Source organism: Camelus bactrianus, chromosome 30, assembly GCF_048773025.1.
Source record: "Camelus bactrianus isolate YW-2024 breed Bactrian camel chromosome 30, ASM4877302v1, whole genome shotgun sequence".
Lineage (NCBI taxonomy): Eukaryota > Metazoa > Chordata > Mammalia > Artiodactyla > Camelidae > Camelus > Camelus bactrianus.
Window position 1 is genome coordinate 29,612,583 of NC_133568.1, and position 12,432 is coordinate 29,625,014.

General features: G+C 47.7%; 1 protein-coding gene across 13 annotated transcripts in view; it reads left to right on the top strand.

Annotated features, from left to right (window-relative positions):
- ATP9B (ATPase phospholipid transporting 9B (putative)) overlaps positions 1–12,432 on the top strand; it is a 155,595-nt gene that overhangs the window by 49,606 nt on the left and 93,557 nt on the right. For 11 of the 13 annotated variants that reach the window (XM_074355305.1, XM_074355303.1, XM_074355306.1 and 8 more), the window contains one exon: positions 6,371–6,465. The exons of the other annotated variants lie outside the window; for them this stretch is intronic. In XM_074355305.1, the coding sequence (XP_074211406.1) occupies positions 6,371–6,465 (95 nt within the window). The remainder of the gene's footprint in view (positions 1–6,370; positions 6,466–12,432) is intronic. 13 annotated transcript variants of the gene reach the window in all.

A 12,432-nucleotide genomic window follows, 5' to 3' on the forward strand; every position in this document is an offset into this window, starting at 1 on the left:
AAATGTCAGATTACTGTTCTATGGAATTTTTCTTCTCTTTATACAATGGACCACACAGCGTCCCAGCTGTGTAAAGTTTGTGTCACACGACTGCTTTCAGTCAAGGGTTCTCAGTGTTAGACATTCTGTTAGTGTGACTTTATGTGATGATGTAAGGTTTTTACTTAGCCTCGTTTTTAAAGGTACATATCCTCAGAATTGTTTGTGTATCTGCTAACACTGTTAATATTATTTTTTTATTTTTCAGTTTCTGTTCAGAAAAACCCTGATAATACATTGTCTGTTACAATGAGAATCTTTGAACTCTGGCAGGTGCAAAAGTCTGAAATCTGTGCCGTGTTTGGGTTTGGACAATGGCCACTGGGTGTTTGTCAGTACAGCTCTGGGAGTCTCTTTGCAGCATCGTATTGACTGTGTATTAATACAGGGTGTTCTGTTGGGCCGTCAGCTGATTGTTTAGAATGTAAATGAAGCTCTTGATGGATCTGGTGACTGATGGCTTAAATTCCAATTAATCAGTGGCTTCATCAGTTTCTTAATTCAGATCAAATATCTCCTGAATGCACACAGTTCTTTTAGTGGTATTAAGAGAAATTAATGCTTTAGAACTAATTTTCATCAATCTCTTATAAATGCCAATATCTTTTTCACTTGTCTCCTAAGTGATGACATTATAGTTTAAGTGTTTGGGACATATTACAATAGCTCAGCTGTCACTTGTTAGTGGGCGAGCGGTAGGTAAATGACACTGTACTCACCCACATTCTCTCTGTGGTGCTATTCATCTTGCCAGCAGCTTAAAAATTTCATGCAGAGTCATTAAGTCATATAAATGATTTAGAAATTAAGTTTAACGGCAAACGATCTGGTATTTCATATGCAAAGTCGATGTCTGTTTCTCTACTGTCGGGCGTGAACTGTAGCCTGTCTCTTGCAGAGCTGTGGGGTCTGTGAGCTGTCGGGGCAGTCCGCTAGCATTCCAGGGGGACTTAGTATGCTCTGTGACATGCTCACGGGCGCTGTCTCACGGTGCCCTGACAGTTACTGCATCCCCACTCGATGCCGTCTCCCGGGTGGCATGCACACTAGCTGATCTTCCTTTGATTGTCATTAAACCTGTCCTTTGCTGTCAACTCATGTCAATTATACCAAATAAAATCAAGTATTCATAAGAAGTCAGTAATAGGATATAAGCAGACCGATTTAGTCATACATTTTTACTGAGCCTTTAGACGGCATCAGTTGTAGCTCGTGCTTGCTGTTAAAAAATCATTAGGTATAGTTCGTGCAAGAGAAGTCCAGTTGGCCGTCTCTGACTTTGCTGCAGTTCGTTCTCTCTCTAAATCATGTCAATTACTGCGAGCCTACTAATGTCAACTGTGCTTGAAGATAAATAATATGTCACTTCCCCCTAATTTAAAAAGTAGCGCATATTTAGCATGAGGCGTATCCTTTTACTTTAAAGAAAGGCAAGTGTGTGGTCTCCAGTGTTTAATAAGTTGGCAGACATCTAGTTAAGTCATTGATTTCACTTTTAGAAACACCAGTGTTTGAAATGTAAGAGACTCTAGAGAGTCTCAGCTTTTCTTATTTCGTATGTTAGAAGCAAACCCGGACCAGAGCCGTTGGCGTTGACGTCCCGCAGTGTGTGTCTAACGGAGTCTGGGATCCAGTCCTTAAGTTGTTTTTGTACTTTACAAAGCACACACTCAAAGACATGGATAAACACGCACATGTTTAGGAGGAAAGCCATCAATCTTGTGAGAAAGGGTTTAACTATAAAATAATTGGCACTGCGAGTTTTCTTGCACTCCTTTTCATTGGAAACCAGCCTGTTATTTTCCTTATCATAAATCTTTGGGCAGACGATACGTAACGAGTGATGTTTATGTAATTAGGTGTACTTTTTAGAGTGCGTGAAATCAGACGAAGGTCTCATAGGTGTGTCTTCAGCTGATACAATACATGATGGAAGAATCTTCTCATAGCTCTTGATCTCACGGTATCTCACCAAAGTGACTTCACCACTGCGAAGCTCCTAGATCTGTGGTGGCAACTCTAATGCCTGTGGTGTAGGCAATTGAAAGAATGAAACGTGAAGGGTCAGTGGGGTACATTCCAGGTGCTGAACTGCTGTGATGGGTGAAAGCACGGGCCGCACCGGGCGCATGCGGTTTACGCCGGGGAAGAGCGAGGCAGTGCTCACCGGTGCGCAGGAGCGTGTGTCCCCTGGGGAGTTCAAGGCCCGGGAGGCCGGTGTGGATGTGGGTTTGCAAGGACCTGTTTAGTTTTAGAACTTTGTTCCAAAGGTGTACTGGACTAAGCTGTGTAAAATGTACATCCCGCCTTAACTAGATCCCCAAATTTGAGGAATAATTAGCTAAATAATTAATAAGTTCTTGGTGTATACCATGCCCTGGCAGACTTGAGTAGATTCTCCTCTAAGATTTACAACGTGACTCCAAGTAAGTCTTATCTGTCCCATTGTGCACATGAAAAACCTAGCAAGGCGGAGTAACTAGACAGGGAGCAGCAGAGAGTGAGTCACGGAGCTGGTTCTCAGCCCGAGGCCGGCTCTTCCCTCCGTGTCAGCCAGCTGTGACTTTACACACAGGCGCCTGGAGCGGCCTCGCCCTCCGAGCTCCTGCTCTCTGGGCAGCGCTTCTCTGCGGTGGCCTGTCTCACGCACTGCAGGTTGCGGAGCCGCGTCCTTGGCCTCGACTCGCTAGATATCAGTGCCCCTCCCCGCGCCCCACACCAGTCCTGCTGTGAAAACCAGCGAAGTCTCCAGAAGTTTCCTGGGGGGCAAAATCAGCCCTGGTTGAAAACCACTAGAGGACTTTTTTCACTGAAGAAAATCCCTGAAATAAATCCTAAGTATTCAGATGTATATCTTTTGAGAGTCATTCTTTTAATATTTTCCAGAGATCTTCCTTGGTAAAAAGAGATTGCTTCTGTGGAATTTGAGCCATGCGTGACCCCAGCTCCCTGTGCAGGAAGCTTCTTCTCCAAGCCAGTGCAACCAGGCGGCTGGGGGCTCCGTCTCCCTCGGCGCCCAGGCTGCGGCAGGGCCTCTCCCTGGAGGGTGCCCCCCAGGCTTGTTTTCCCCAGGCTGCGTGGGCTTGCCCAGTTCCCTGGGCCTCCCTCTACTGCCCAGCTGGCCCTCAAGGCGAGAGCTCTGCCCCAGTCTTGACAGGCCAGGAACACTGGGGCCCCAGCTAGTGTCCCCCCACACCCAACCCCCTGCTACCAGCTGGCTTGTAGGGCAGAAGTAGCATGCCTGGAGGGGCTGCCACAACCCCTCGCCCCACCTCAGTGCCCACTTAGAGGAAGGTGTCACCCTCTGTAAAGCTGGCTTCTGTGTCGCAGCCACCTCCAGTGCCTTGGCCTGGAGCTTAAAATTTTTAATTAACCATTTTACAATTATATAACCACATTATTTCAGGTGGTTTGGGGATAAGGAGTCTTGAACAGATTCTATCCGATATAAAAAGACTTGACTGATACCATTTCTGTAGGAAGATGTTTTCTGAATCCTGAACAGGTCAGAAACTGCTGCAGGGTGACGTTTAGGCTCTTTCTTTCCCAGATGACTGCAGCCCTTGGCAGCTGTGACTCTGTAGGGCTGTTCACCTCTTCTTCCCTCTGACGTGTTACTGAGTAATCTTACAATGTTTGTAAAACCTGTTTCACACAGGACACTTAAAGTTGTATTTTCAGTACTAAAACACAGCTATTTGAAAATAGTGTAAAAACGTTTTATTTAATGTTTCTGTTTACCCGTGGTGATCACTACTGAAAGCTGACCTGGCAGATAAAGGGAATGGGCCGGGAGATGACTGATGGGTGAAATCAGCTGCTGAAGTGGGGAGAGAATGCAGGCAGCCAGTAGCTGTCATGGTGTGAGCTCTGTTAAATGGCCGTGTGTGCGGTCTGCGTTCACCAGAGCTACCCTGTGCTGAACCGCTCCGATCAATAGCGTAATTCTGCATGGAAGTGGTGGGTCGGAGCCAGCCTGACAGACAGGGCGGGGGCTGGGAAACCTGAATATGAGAAAGGTACATTGATAGGAGGCCCCGTTTTTGCAGGTGTTCAAGTGTAAATTTAAGTGTAACTCATACAAATAAGTGTACGTCTTCTGTGGTGCAGTTCCAGTTACTTGCAGTTCCTTTCCTGCTGAGATCAAATGTTTGTGGAATACTTTGGGTTTACATTTTCTATGTTAATCTGAATGTGTTTCTTAAAAAATTCTTTAATTTTAATCTTTATGTTTTTAGAGCAATTTTAGGTTCACAAAAAATGAGGAGGTGCAGAGATTTCTGACACACCCACTCACACGTGTATAGCTTCCTCATTATCAGATCCCCCACCAGAGCTGTACACTTGTCACAACTGATGGATCCGCACTGACACCTGATGATCACCCAGAGTCCGTGGTTTACACTGGGGCTCACTCTTGGTGAAGTGCATCCTGTGTGTTTGGGCAAATGTGCGAGGACGTCTGTCGATCATAGAATGTCATGCAGAGTATCTTCACTGTCCCGAGGTCCTCTGTGCTCTGCCCGTTTGCCTCCACCCCCTCCTCCATCCCGAGCGACCACTGATCTTTTTATTGCCTTTCCAGAATGCCGTGTAGCTGGAATCACACAGCACACAGCCTTTGCAGACTGGTTTCTTTCACTTAGCAGTAGACTAACTGCCTCCATTCTTTTCACATCTTGAGAGCTCTTCTTGTTTTCGTGCTGAGTGATTCTCCGTTGTCTGGATGCACCACAGTTGGTCCACTCACCTGCTGAAGGACATCTTGGTCCCTTCCAAGTTTTGGCAATTACAAATAAAGCAGGGGTAAGATCTGCCTGCAGGATTTTGTGTGGACATAAGTTCCCAGCTCTTTTGGGTAAATGCCAAGGAGTGCGATCGCTGGACCACATGGTGGGAATGTGTTTGCTGTTATGAGACCCCCAAGCTGTCTTCCAAAGTGGCTGCAGCATTCGGCATTCCCCCGAGCAGGGATGGGCGTTCCTGCGGCTCCACGTCCTCACCAGCAGTTGGTGTTGTCAGTGCTCTGGATTTGGGGTGTTCTAGTAAGTGTGCGGTGGTGTCTCCGTGATTCACCTTTGTGGAGCCACTTCTCATGTGCTCCTTTGCCATTGGTGTGTCTTCTTTGTTCTGATTTGGCTCATTTTTAATTGGGCTGTTTTCTCATTGCTGTGTTTTAAGAGGACTTTTTGTATTTTGGATAGCATCCTTTGTCCGATGTGTCATACATATGCTTGTGTGGCTTCCTGTGACTGCCTTATTTTACCATTAAATTTTTGAGAAGTCAAGTCACTTGAATTCATTCTGTGTTTTATATGCTTTCTTTTATTTTTAAGGGATCCTTTTTTAAAGTTTGAGGTAATTTGGCTTTTTAATTATGTGAATTGTGTGTGATTTCAGGGTGAACGGTGTGAAGCAGGGTGCACTCAGAAGGGTGCTGCTTCTGTCCAGTGCCTTCTCTGTTCCCATCCGCCCTCTGTGGGTGGTGTCTCTGCACACACGTGCACGCGTGCACACACACTCACACTCCCCCTCCTTGTTCTTCAGTCGCTGGTGTTTCTGTTCCCACGACAGTATGTATCCTGGAGAGACTTCTCAGTGGAAATGCAGGTCTTTCTCATTTCTTTTTCTTTTTTCTTCTGCTTTCTTTTTCTGTTTTTCCTTTTCCTTTCTTTCTGTTCCTCCCCACTGCCTCGTGCTCCCTTGCGCTCAGCTGGCTCTCTCACTGTATTCCCACCACTTTGGTTGTGATCAGTAATACTGCCCGGTTGTCGTGTGTGGTATGTTCTGTGGTGTGCTGCTCTGTTGTAGGATAGGTCATGAGAATACAGCATGGGCAAAGGGTGAATGGGTTTGTGACTAAATACTTCATGCTGTAAATGTGTTAGCGTTGTGAGTGTGACTGGCTGTCAGCAGGGCTTTAGCTTTTCAGCTGTGCTTTTGTTACTGAATACGTACACTAAAGTGGTGCATCATGTATTTTATTAGCAAAGTTATATCGCACTTTCTTGGGCATTTTTGAATATTTAATTATTGTTTTATTAACAGAACATGAATTAAAGGTAGAAACGATCAACGTAGTCTTTCTAAAATAAAACACTTAATTAACATTAAGCCTTCGTAGTCAGGAGCGCCAAATAGGAAATAAGTGATGAAACAGTTAATGGCCTGTATTGTTTCAGCAAACTCATGTTGTTCGTTGCATAAATAAAGACTTTTAAGGATTTCTGTTCACGGGAATCTCTAGGTCTATCATTTCTCTACCCCACTGTGCCGTGAATTGCGACTTCAGAGTGCTGTAACTCAGAAATTCTTCTTCTCTTGTTCCAAGGCTCGTGCTTTATCCGCACTGATCAGCTCGACGGTGAGACGGACTGGAAGCTGAAAGTGGCTGTGAGCTGCACGCAGAGGCTCCCGGCCCTGGGGGTGAGCGCTGTCGTCGTTATTCCCTCGTTTCTTACAGTGACTGTTCTGTGCAGTGAGTCTGGTTCGATTTATACCAGCTACCTTGATGCCTTGATAATTTTTAAAAAATAATTTCTTCGTTACTAATGAAGGATCATTGACAGTTATGCCCACGTAATTTCCACGGTGTCTCAGCATGTCACCTGTTTGAGGTGTAGTTTTGAATGTTCCTGTTGGCTTGACTCTTAGGTTTCCTTTATTTTCTCCTTGTTTGTGTGTTTAAACTCCCACTCGTCTGGGTGACCTCTGAAACTGGGAGCTCGTGGTAGCGGTTTGATGAGTCTGCCGTTGGTAACGGACCTACTCCCAGGAGGCAGTTCAGACCCTGCTTTGGTGGACGGCAGAACTCAGATGGCTTAGCTGAGCCTGGGAGGCCAGGCTGTCCACCTCAGCTTTCCCTCTGAAGGTGGAGTGTCCTCGCTGGTCGGGAGGAAGCGAAGTGTTCCTGTGTCTGTCAACAGAGAGAAGGAGAAAGACGCCTCCGGGCTTCCTACGTGGCCCTTGCTGCCTGGGGAGCCGGCAGGAGGTGGGATGAGCGGGAACAGGTCTTGCGGATTTCAGTGTTTTCGGGATCTCTAAAACAGGTCTCTCACTAGTGCTAAGGATCTCCTAGTGGTATAATTTTTTTTGATTAAATTTCTTTTTACTTTAGCAAAACCGCAGTTGTGGTCATTTAGTATTTTGTGTTATTTGTACTATTGATGTGCACGAGAGAAGCTTCATCATACGTGATTTGCTGATACTCATTGGAGAGTAAAGAAAGATGGAGATTGTCTTAAGAATGACCTTTGAACCGAGCAGCTGTGGGAGTTGAGCTAGACTTGGCCGCTTCACTTGGGTTGGTCGGGTTCGGAGAGGACTGGCTGCTCGTCGTGCGCACAGTGAGCTGCTGTGCCAGCAGGAGCCTCCCTCGTGCTTGTAGGTACTGGACTTTTCGGAAACTAAGTATGTTTGACGTGTGTAAGACTTGGCAATACTTTTGACTCTAGGTTTTTTCAGTTGCCTATCCTTTAGGTAGCCCCCAGGTTGAAATTCATTCCTTTATGTGTGTCATGTATCTTTTCCAAAACATTCTGGTCACTAATGAGAGTGTGCGCAGTCTTTCTTTGTCTGTTTATTCATCGTCACATTGTAATGTGGTTCACCAGGTGTGTCTGCTGGAGTCACTGTCGTCTTCTGCTCCTCCTCTTTTTTTTGCAACCCTTTAAAGATTAGAGAAAAGAAGATCACTTCTTCCTCCAGGGACCGCACAGAACAGGGTGCAGGTTGCTGGATTCGATTCCCAGGTCCTGTTTCTAACCCTGAGCTGGAGAATCTTTCTTCTCAGCTGATCAGCCAGCCCCCACGCCCCTCTGTCATGGGTGGGGACCAGCAGGCAGCTCCTAGTTTTTGTTTTTTAAAATATATCAACATTAAGAGAAGGCATGTAAATAGCAAGTTTTCTTCCTTAATGTCAATTCTTGAAAGTAGAATTGGGGAGTAAAAGAATATTCACGATTTCAGGTTTCTGATATTTAAAAATTATCATAGAAGAGTTGTGCCTAAACATCTTATAGCCATTAATGTATGATTATTAGGTAAGTATGTTTCAAAACACTTGAAACAGGTATTGAAGAGAGAAATCTCAGCTTGATAGAGAAAATTTGGGACAGTTTATTTTTTAATTGTATTCCTTTGGTTCCTAGTACTGTTGAAAGCTTCCACCAGATCTCGGTGAGGGGTGTACCTCCTACTTGGTGGTCTGCCCCTCTCCTGGGTCCGTTTCTGTGTTGGTGTTTGCCCATTTAAAGCTACATTGGTGCTCAGGTATGTGCATAGTAAACTGATAAAAGCAGGTATGTATCTGCAGATGTGCACCCCTCTTAGGCACAGATACTTCCATGTCTCCGGTTCTGCCTCCGTACGTCTTGTGGTCTCTGTCAGTCCCCAGGGCAGAGTGGTTTTTGAAAACTGTCCAAGACGCTCTTCAGGATCAAAGTTTCTCAGTCAGAGCCAGGTAGCACAGCAGTCAGATGCTCTGTTCTCAGTGCTCTGGGAGCTGTAAATTCTCAGTGTTCTGTGATGGTTTATTTACAGTCTGCAGGGTATTTGTATAGTTGGTATGTTCTGAGTTAATGCAGCTTTTTGTTGGTGGTGGTGAACGGGGGAAGGCATTTTCTGCTGGACTGGTGTTGAAGGGAGTAGAGGAGCTGAAGTTGGCGTTGGCTATTTTCCACTGACCAGCGGGCCGGGACGACGGGCCGCTAGTAAATCGCTAGGCTGCCGGTCGGGGGTGTGGGGGAAGCGGGTGTGCAGAAGCCGCCAAGCTGCTGTCCAGTGACTGGACCGTTCGCGCCAGTGGCGTGCGGGCGCGCCAGTGCTTGGTAAGTGCGCAGCGGGCGCTCGTCTTAGTCTGTGCTTCTGAGGCGGCTGACGGCGCTGGATCCTGTGTTACGTGCTTGTTTTCCATCTGTGTGTCCTTCCAGGTGAAATGCCTGTTCGTGTCTTCTTAGTGTCGCTAATGTGATTTCTTAGAATGTTCTCACTACATGATCACGTCACATGCGGAGAAGACAGTCTGCCTCTTTGATTCCAGTCTGTGTACGCAGCCTTCTCTTTCTTTCACTTGTGGTATGACGCCGGCTGAGATCGCTAACGCAGTGTTGGATGGAAGTGCTGAAGCCTTTCTTGTCTTTGTTTTCAATCTTGGGGAACACTCAGCCGTTTAAAATTCTGTGTGATGACAGCTGTAGGTTTTTCATAGATGTGTGGGGAGGGGCCTGCAGAGGGTGGGTAGAACTGTCCCCGCCTTGATCGTGGTGATGTCATAGGCATGACTTGTATTAAAATGCAGACGATAGTACAATTTAAACATGCGTGATTTATTGCACATAAATTATGTCTTAAGGAATAATTTGTCATATTAGGTATTGATTTTTTTTCATAGAGAGGAAAGCCCTAATTTCTTATGGGTTTAAGCAAGGCAGTTTGTTTTTTTCATTTAAAAGCTCACACTGCCCGTAACTGTCGCTCATCTGGACTTTCTGTCTCTCGTGCAGTGGATTTGGGGAATACTGGGTGTCATTCGCTGCTTGTCGCTTCATCAGTGGAGCACTGTGCCCACCGTGACACCAAGAGTAAATAAGTAAACCTGCAGTCCTAGAGCTTTTCTCAAAGAGTCGAGGATGCCACCAAGCACAACCTCCCCAGCTCTGCTGGGTTCCAGGGCACCTCACGTGAGCGGAGACCTGGGCTCCAGGCAGCCGCGCGGCGGGTGCCGAGCTGCAGGTCGATGGCACAGGCCGGGCTTCCTGCTGCTGCACAGGCAGCTGGAAGGCGCGCACTTCCAGCACTGGAGACGTTCGGGACGCGCGTTTCTGGCTTTTGTGATCAGGCAGATTTGTTAACAGCAAGGAGGTCACAGTAGTTCTCAATAAATCATGACTTGCTGATTTATTTCAAAAGATCCATATAGCAGTAAACAATACCATTTACATTTAATTAGTTTTATTGAACGAGAGGCAGTTTTATTTGTAATGAGCCACATGTTATGATTAAGGATGTATTTTAATGACCTTTAAGTAATGCGAACAAATGTTGCCCTTGACCTAATAGCAGAGGCTTTCCTACATTATTGAAAACTTGGGAATGATTTTTAAATTATCATGAAAAGCTTCGAATGACATTCTCATTATTGTGCCGTTATTCAGCCGTTTGATGTCTAATGTGCTGGATGAGATGCCTCCCTCTGAATGTGCATGTGCGCGTGGAGGTGTGGGGGCTGCTCAGACGGCCCTTTACGTCCACGCATTGAAGGGCGATCTGTTGTACAAGAACTTCGCTGTTTGAAAGTTCCTGTGACTGTGTGGTGCGTGGCTGATGAGTGAGTCTCAGCGTTTCCTTACCCCAGGGGTTGGCTGGCTGCTTATTAAACATGCTAGTCTTTCCATCAGCCTGAAATTATTATACGTTGTATTTCCTCTTGTGTAAACTAGCTTGACTTAATTAACTTGAAAATAAATTGTTGTCAGCGTGTCATCTGAGCTGTAGTAGCAGACTTGCTGTGGTGAGCCGGTGTGTTCACCCTTAGTCCGGTGCAGCGTCTGCTCTTCAGAACCTTGGAGACAAATCTGCGTGCATCTTCCAGGCCCACCTGGAGGTGTGTGAATGAGCGTTCCCGAGTTTACTGAGCTCTCCGGGAATTTTCAAGGCATGAAAATGAGCGTGAGTCATCTGTCTGCCTGGCTGGCACGTCCCGGCTGGAGGGTCCCCGCTGGCAGGTGCCGTCTTCGACTTCAGGTGCTTGGTGGCAGTCGCTGGGGAGACGGCGGCCTGCCTCATGCCCTGGAGTCACGGGGCCCTGCCATGCCTTGAACTTGAAAGATGCGGCGGTGTTTTCCACGGAGGGTCGTTCCTAGAGTGACTCTTGGAGGCTCTCTCACGAGCCCCTGCTCCCTGTGATTTGGGAGCGTCTCACTCCATGTGTTAAGTCCCTTTCTGCTCTGAGCTCTCGAGTGGTTTCTGACTCCTTGCGGACACCTCCCAATCAGGAGAGAAGCTCTGCTCCCTCACCTAACAGTGCAGAGGTGGGCGGTCCACGCCGAGGGGGCAGCTCTGTCCTTGTCCCCAAGTGACCTTCAACGCTGCCGAACCCTTGCCAGCATGGGGGCCACGGCCCTGTCCTACTCCCCCCTAAAGTGAGCCGCGTGGGGAGGGGTGGCTGTGCGGAGGGCAGAGGGTGGTGTTCCTTAGGGGCCGCGTGCCCCTCTCCAGCCGGGCAGTTCTGTTTTTAAGAGGTGGTGGAGGGGAGCCTGTCACGCCGCTTCTGCACTGGGTTTCCCTCCGAGTACCTCTGACCGTCCTGCACTTCGCAGCGGGTGGCGGGCTCTAAGGCTCTTCAGTCGGTCCTCCTGAGGATTTTATGGCCGTCAGCGCTGTGCTCTGTTTAGAGCTGTTGCTGTAAGAGTCAGTTCTTTCCCACTTGCTCTTCAAGGGACTTGAAGCAGCTTGAAGACTTGTGTGTTCCCTACCAAGATTTAAAGTAGGGAATAAGTGAAATGTACACTCAGAACAGCAGACGTGTCTTCCAGGAGTGAGGGAGGCCGTGTCATGGTTAGCCTGTGGCCTGTTTCCTGTTGAGACTGTTTTCTGTAAGTGCTGGAGCTGGACATACTGCCCAGCAGTCCGGGCCCCCGGGTGGAGGGGCGCTGACGAGGGGGCCTCTGGGGGCCGCCCGGGAGCCCGCAGCCACCCTGCCTTCCCCCGGCAGGACCCATGAAACAGCAGCGCAGCTCTGTCTGTTGTAAGAATTCGTCTTCTACGTGAATATGGGTCTTGTGTTCTTGTTTCTTCATGTGTCTGGAAGTGTGGACTGTATCTTCAACATCACTGATAATTGTAGAGACTCTGGATTTTATGATGTTCTTCTGAAGAGCATTGGTTTCTGTTTGGTTTTGTTTTCACTGTAGTTAACCTGGCTGAAGTCAGATGCCTGGCCCCGTCTCCCCTGCAGTGGGGAGCGGTGCAGGTCTTCTTCGTTTCTTCCAGCTCAGCTTGACTGCGTGACCGCTGCCTGTGCGCGGGATGTCTGGGGCTCAGAAAGAGAGGGGACACAGAGCCTCGGGCCCCTCCGGAGGCTCTCCTTGCTGGGTCCCCGTCTCCCCGCTTACTCTTCGGCTGCTGTGGTCGCCCCAGTCTCTGGCCTCTGTTTTCCACGTCTGGAAGTCTGCTTTTCTGAGTTAGCAGCCTTGAGACAGAACCAAAACAAAATGAATAACCAAAACAAAACGTATAAAAATGGCAAACTCTCTGTATCAGGGTCCTCAGGACCACGCCCACTTTTGATGGGCCTCAAGGGGGCTCCTAGGACTCGGCATGCAGTCCTGCTCTCAGCCTCGACTTTCTCCAGTGGAAGGGTGCAGAGCGCAGTCAGCAGAGAGAACAGGTGCG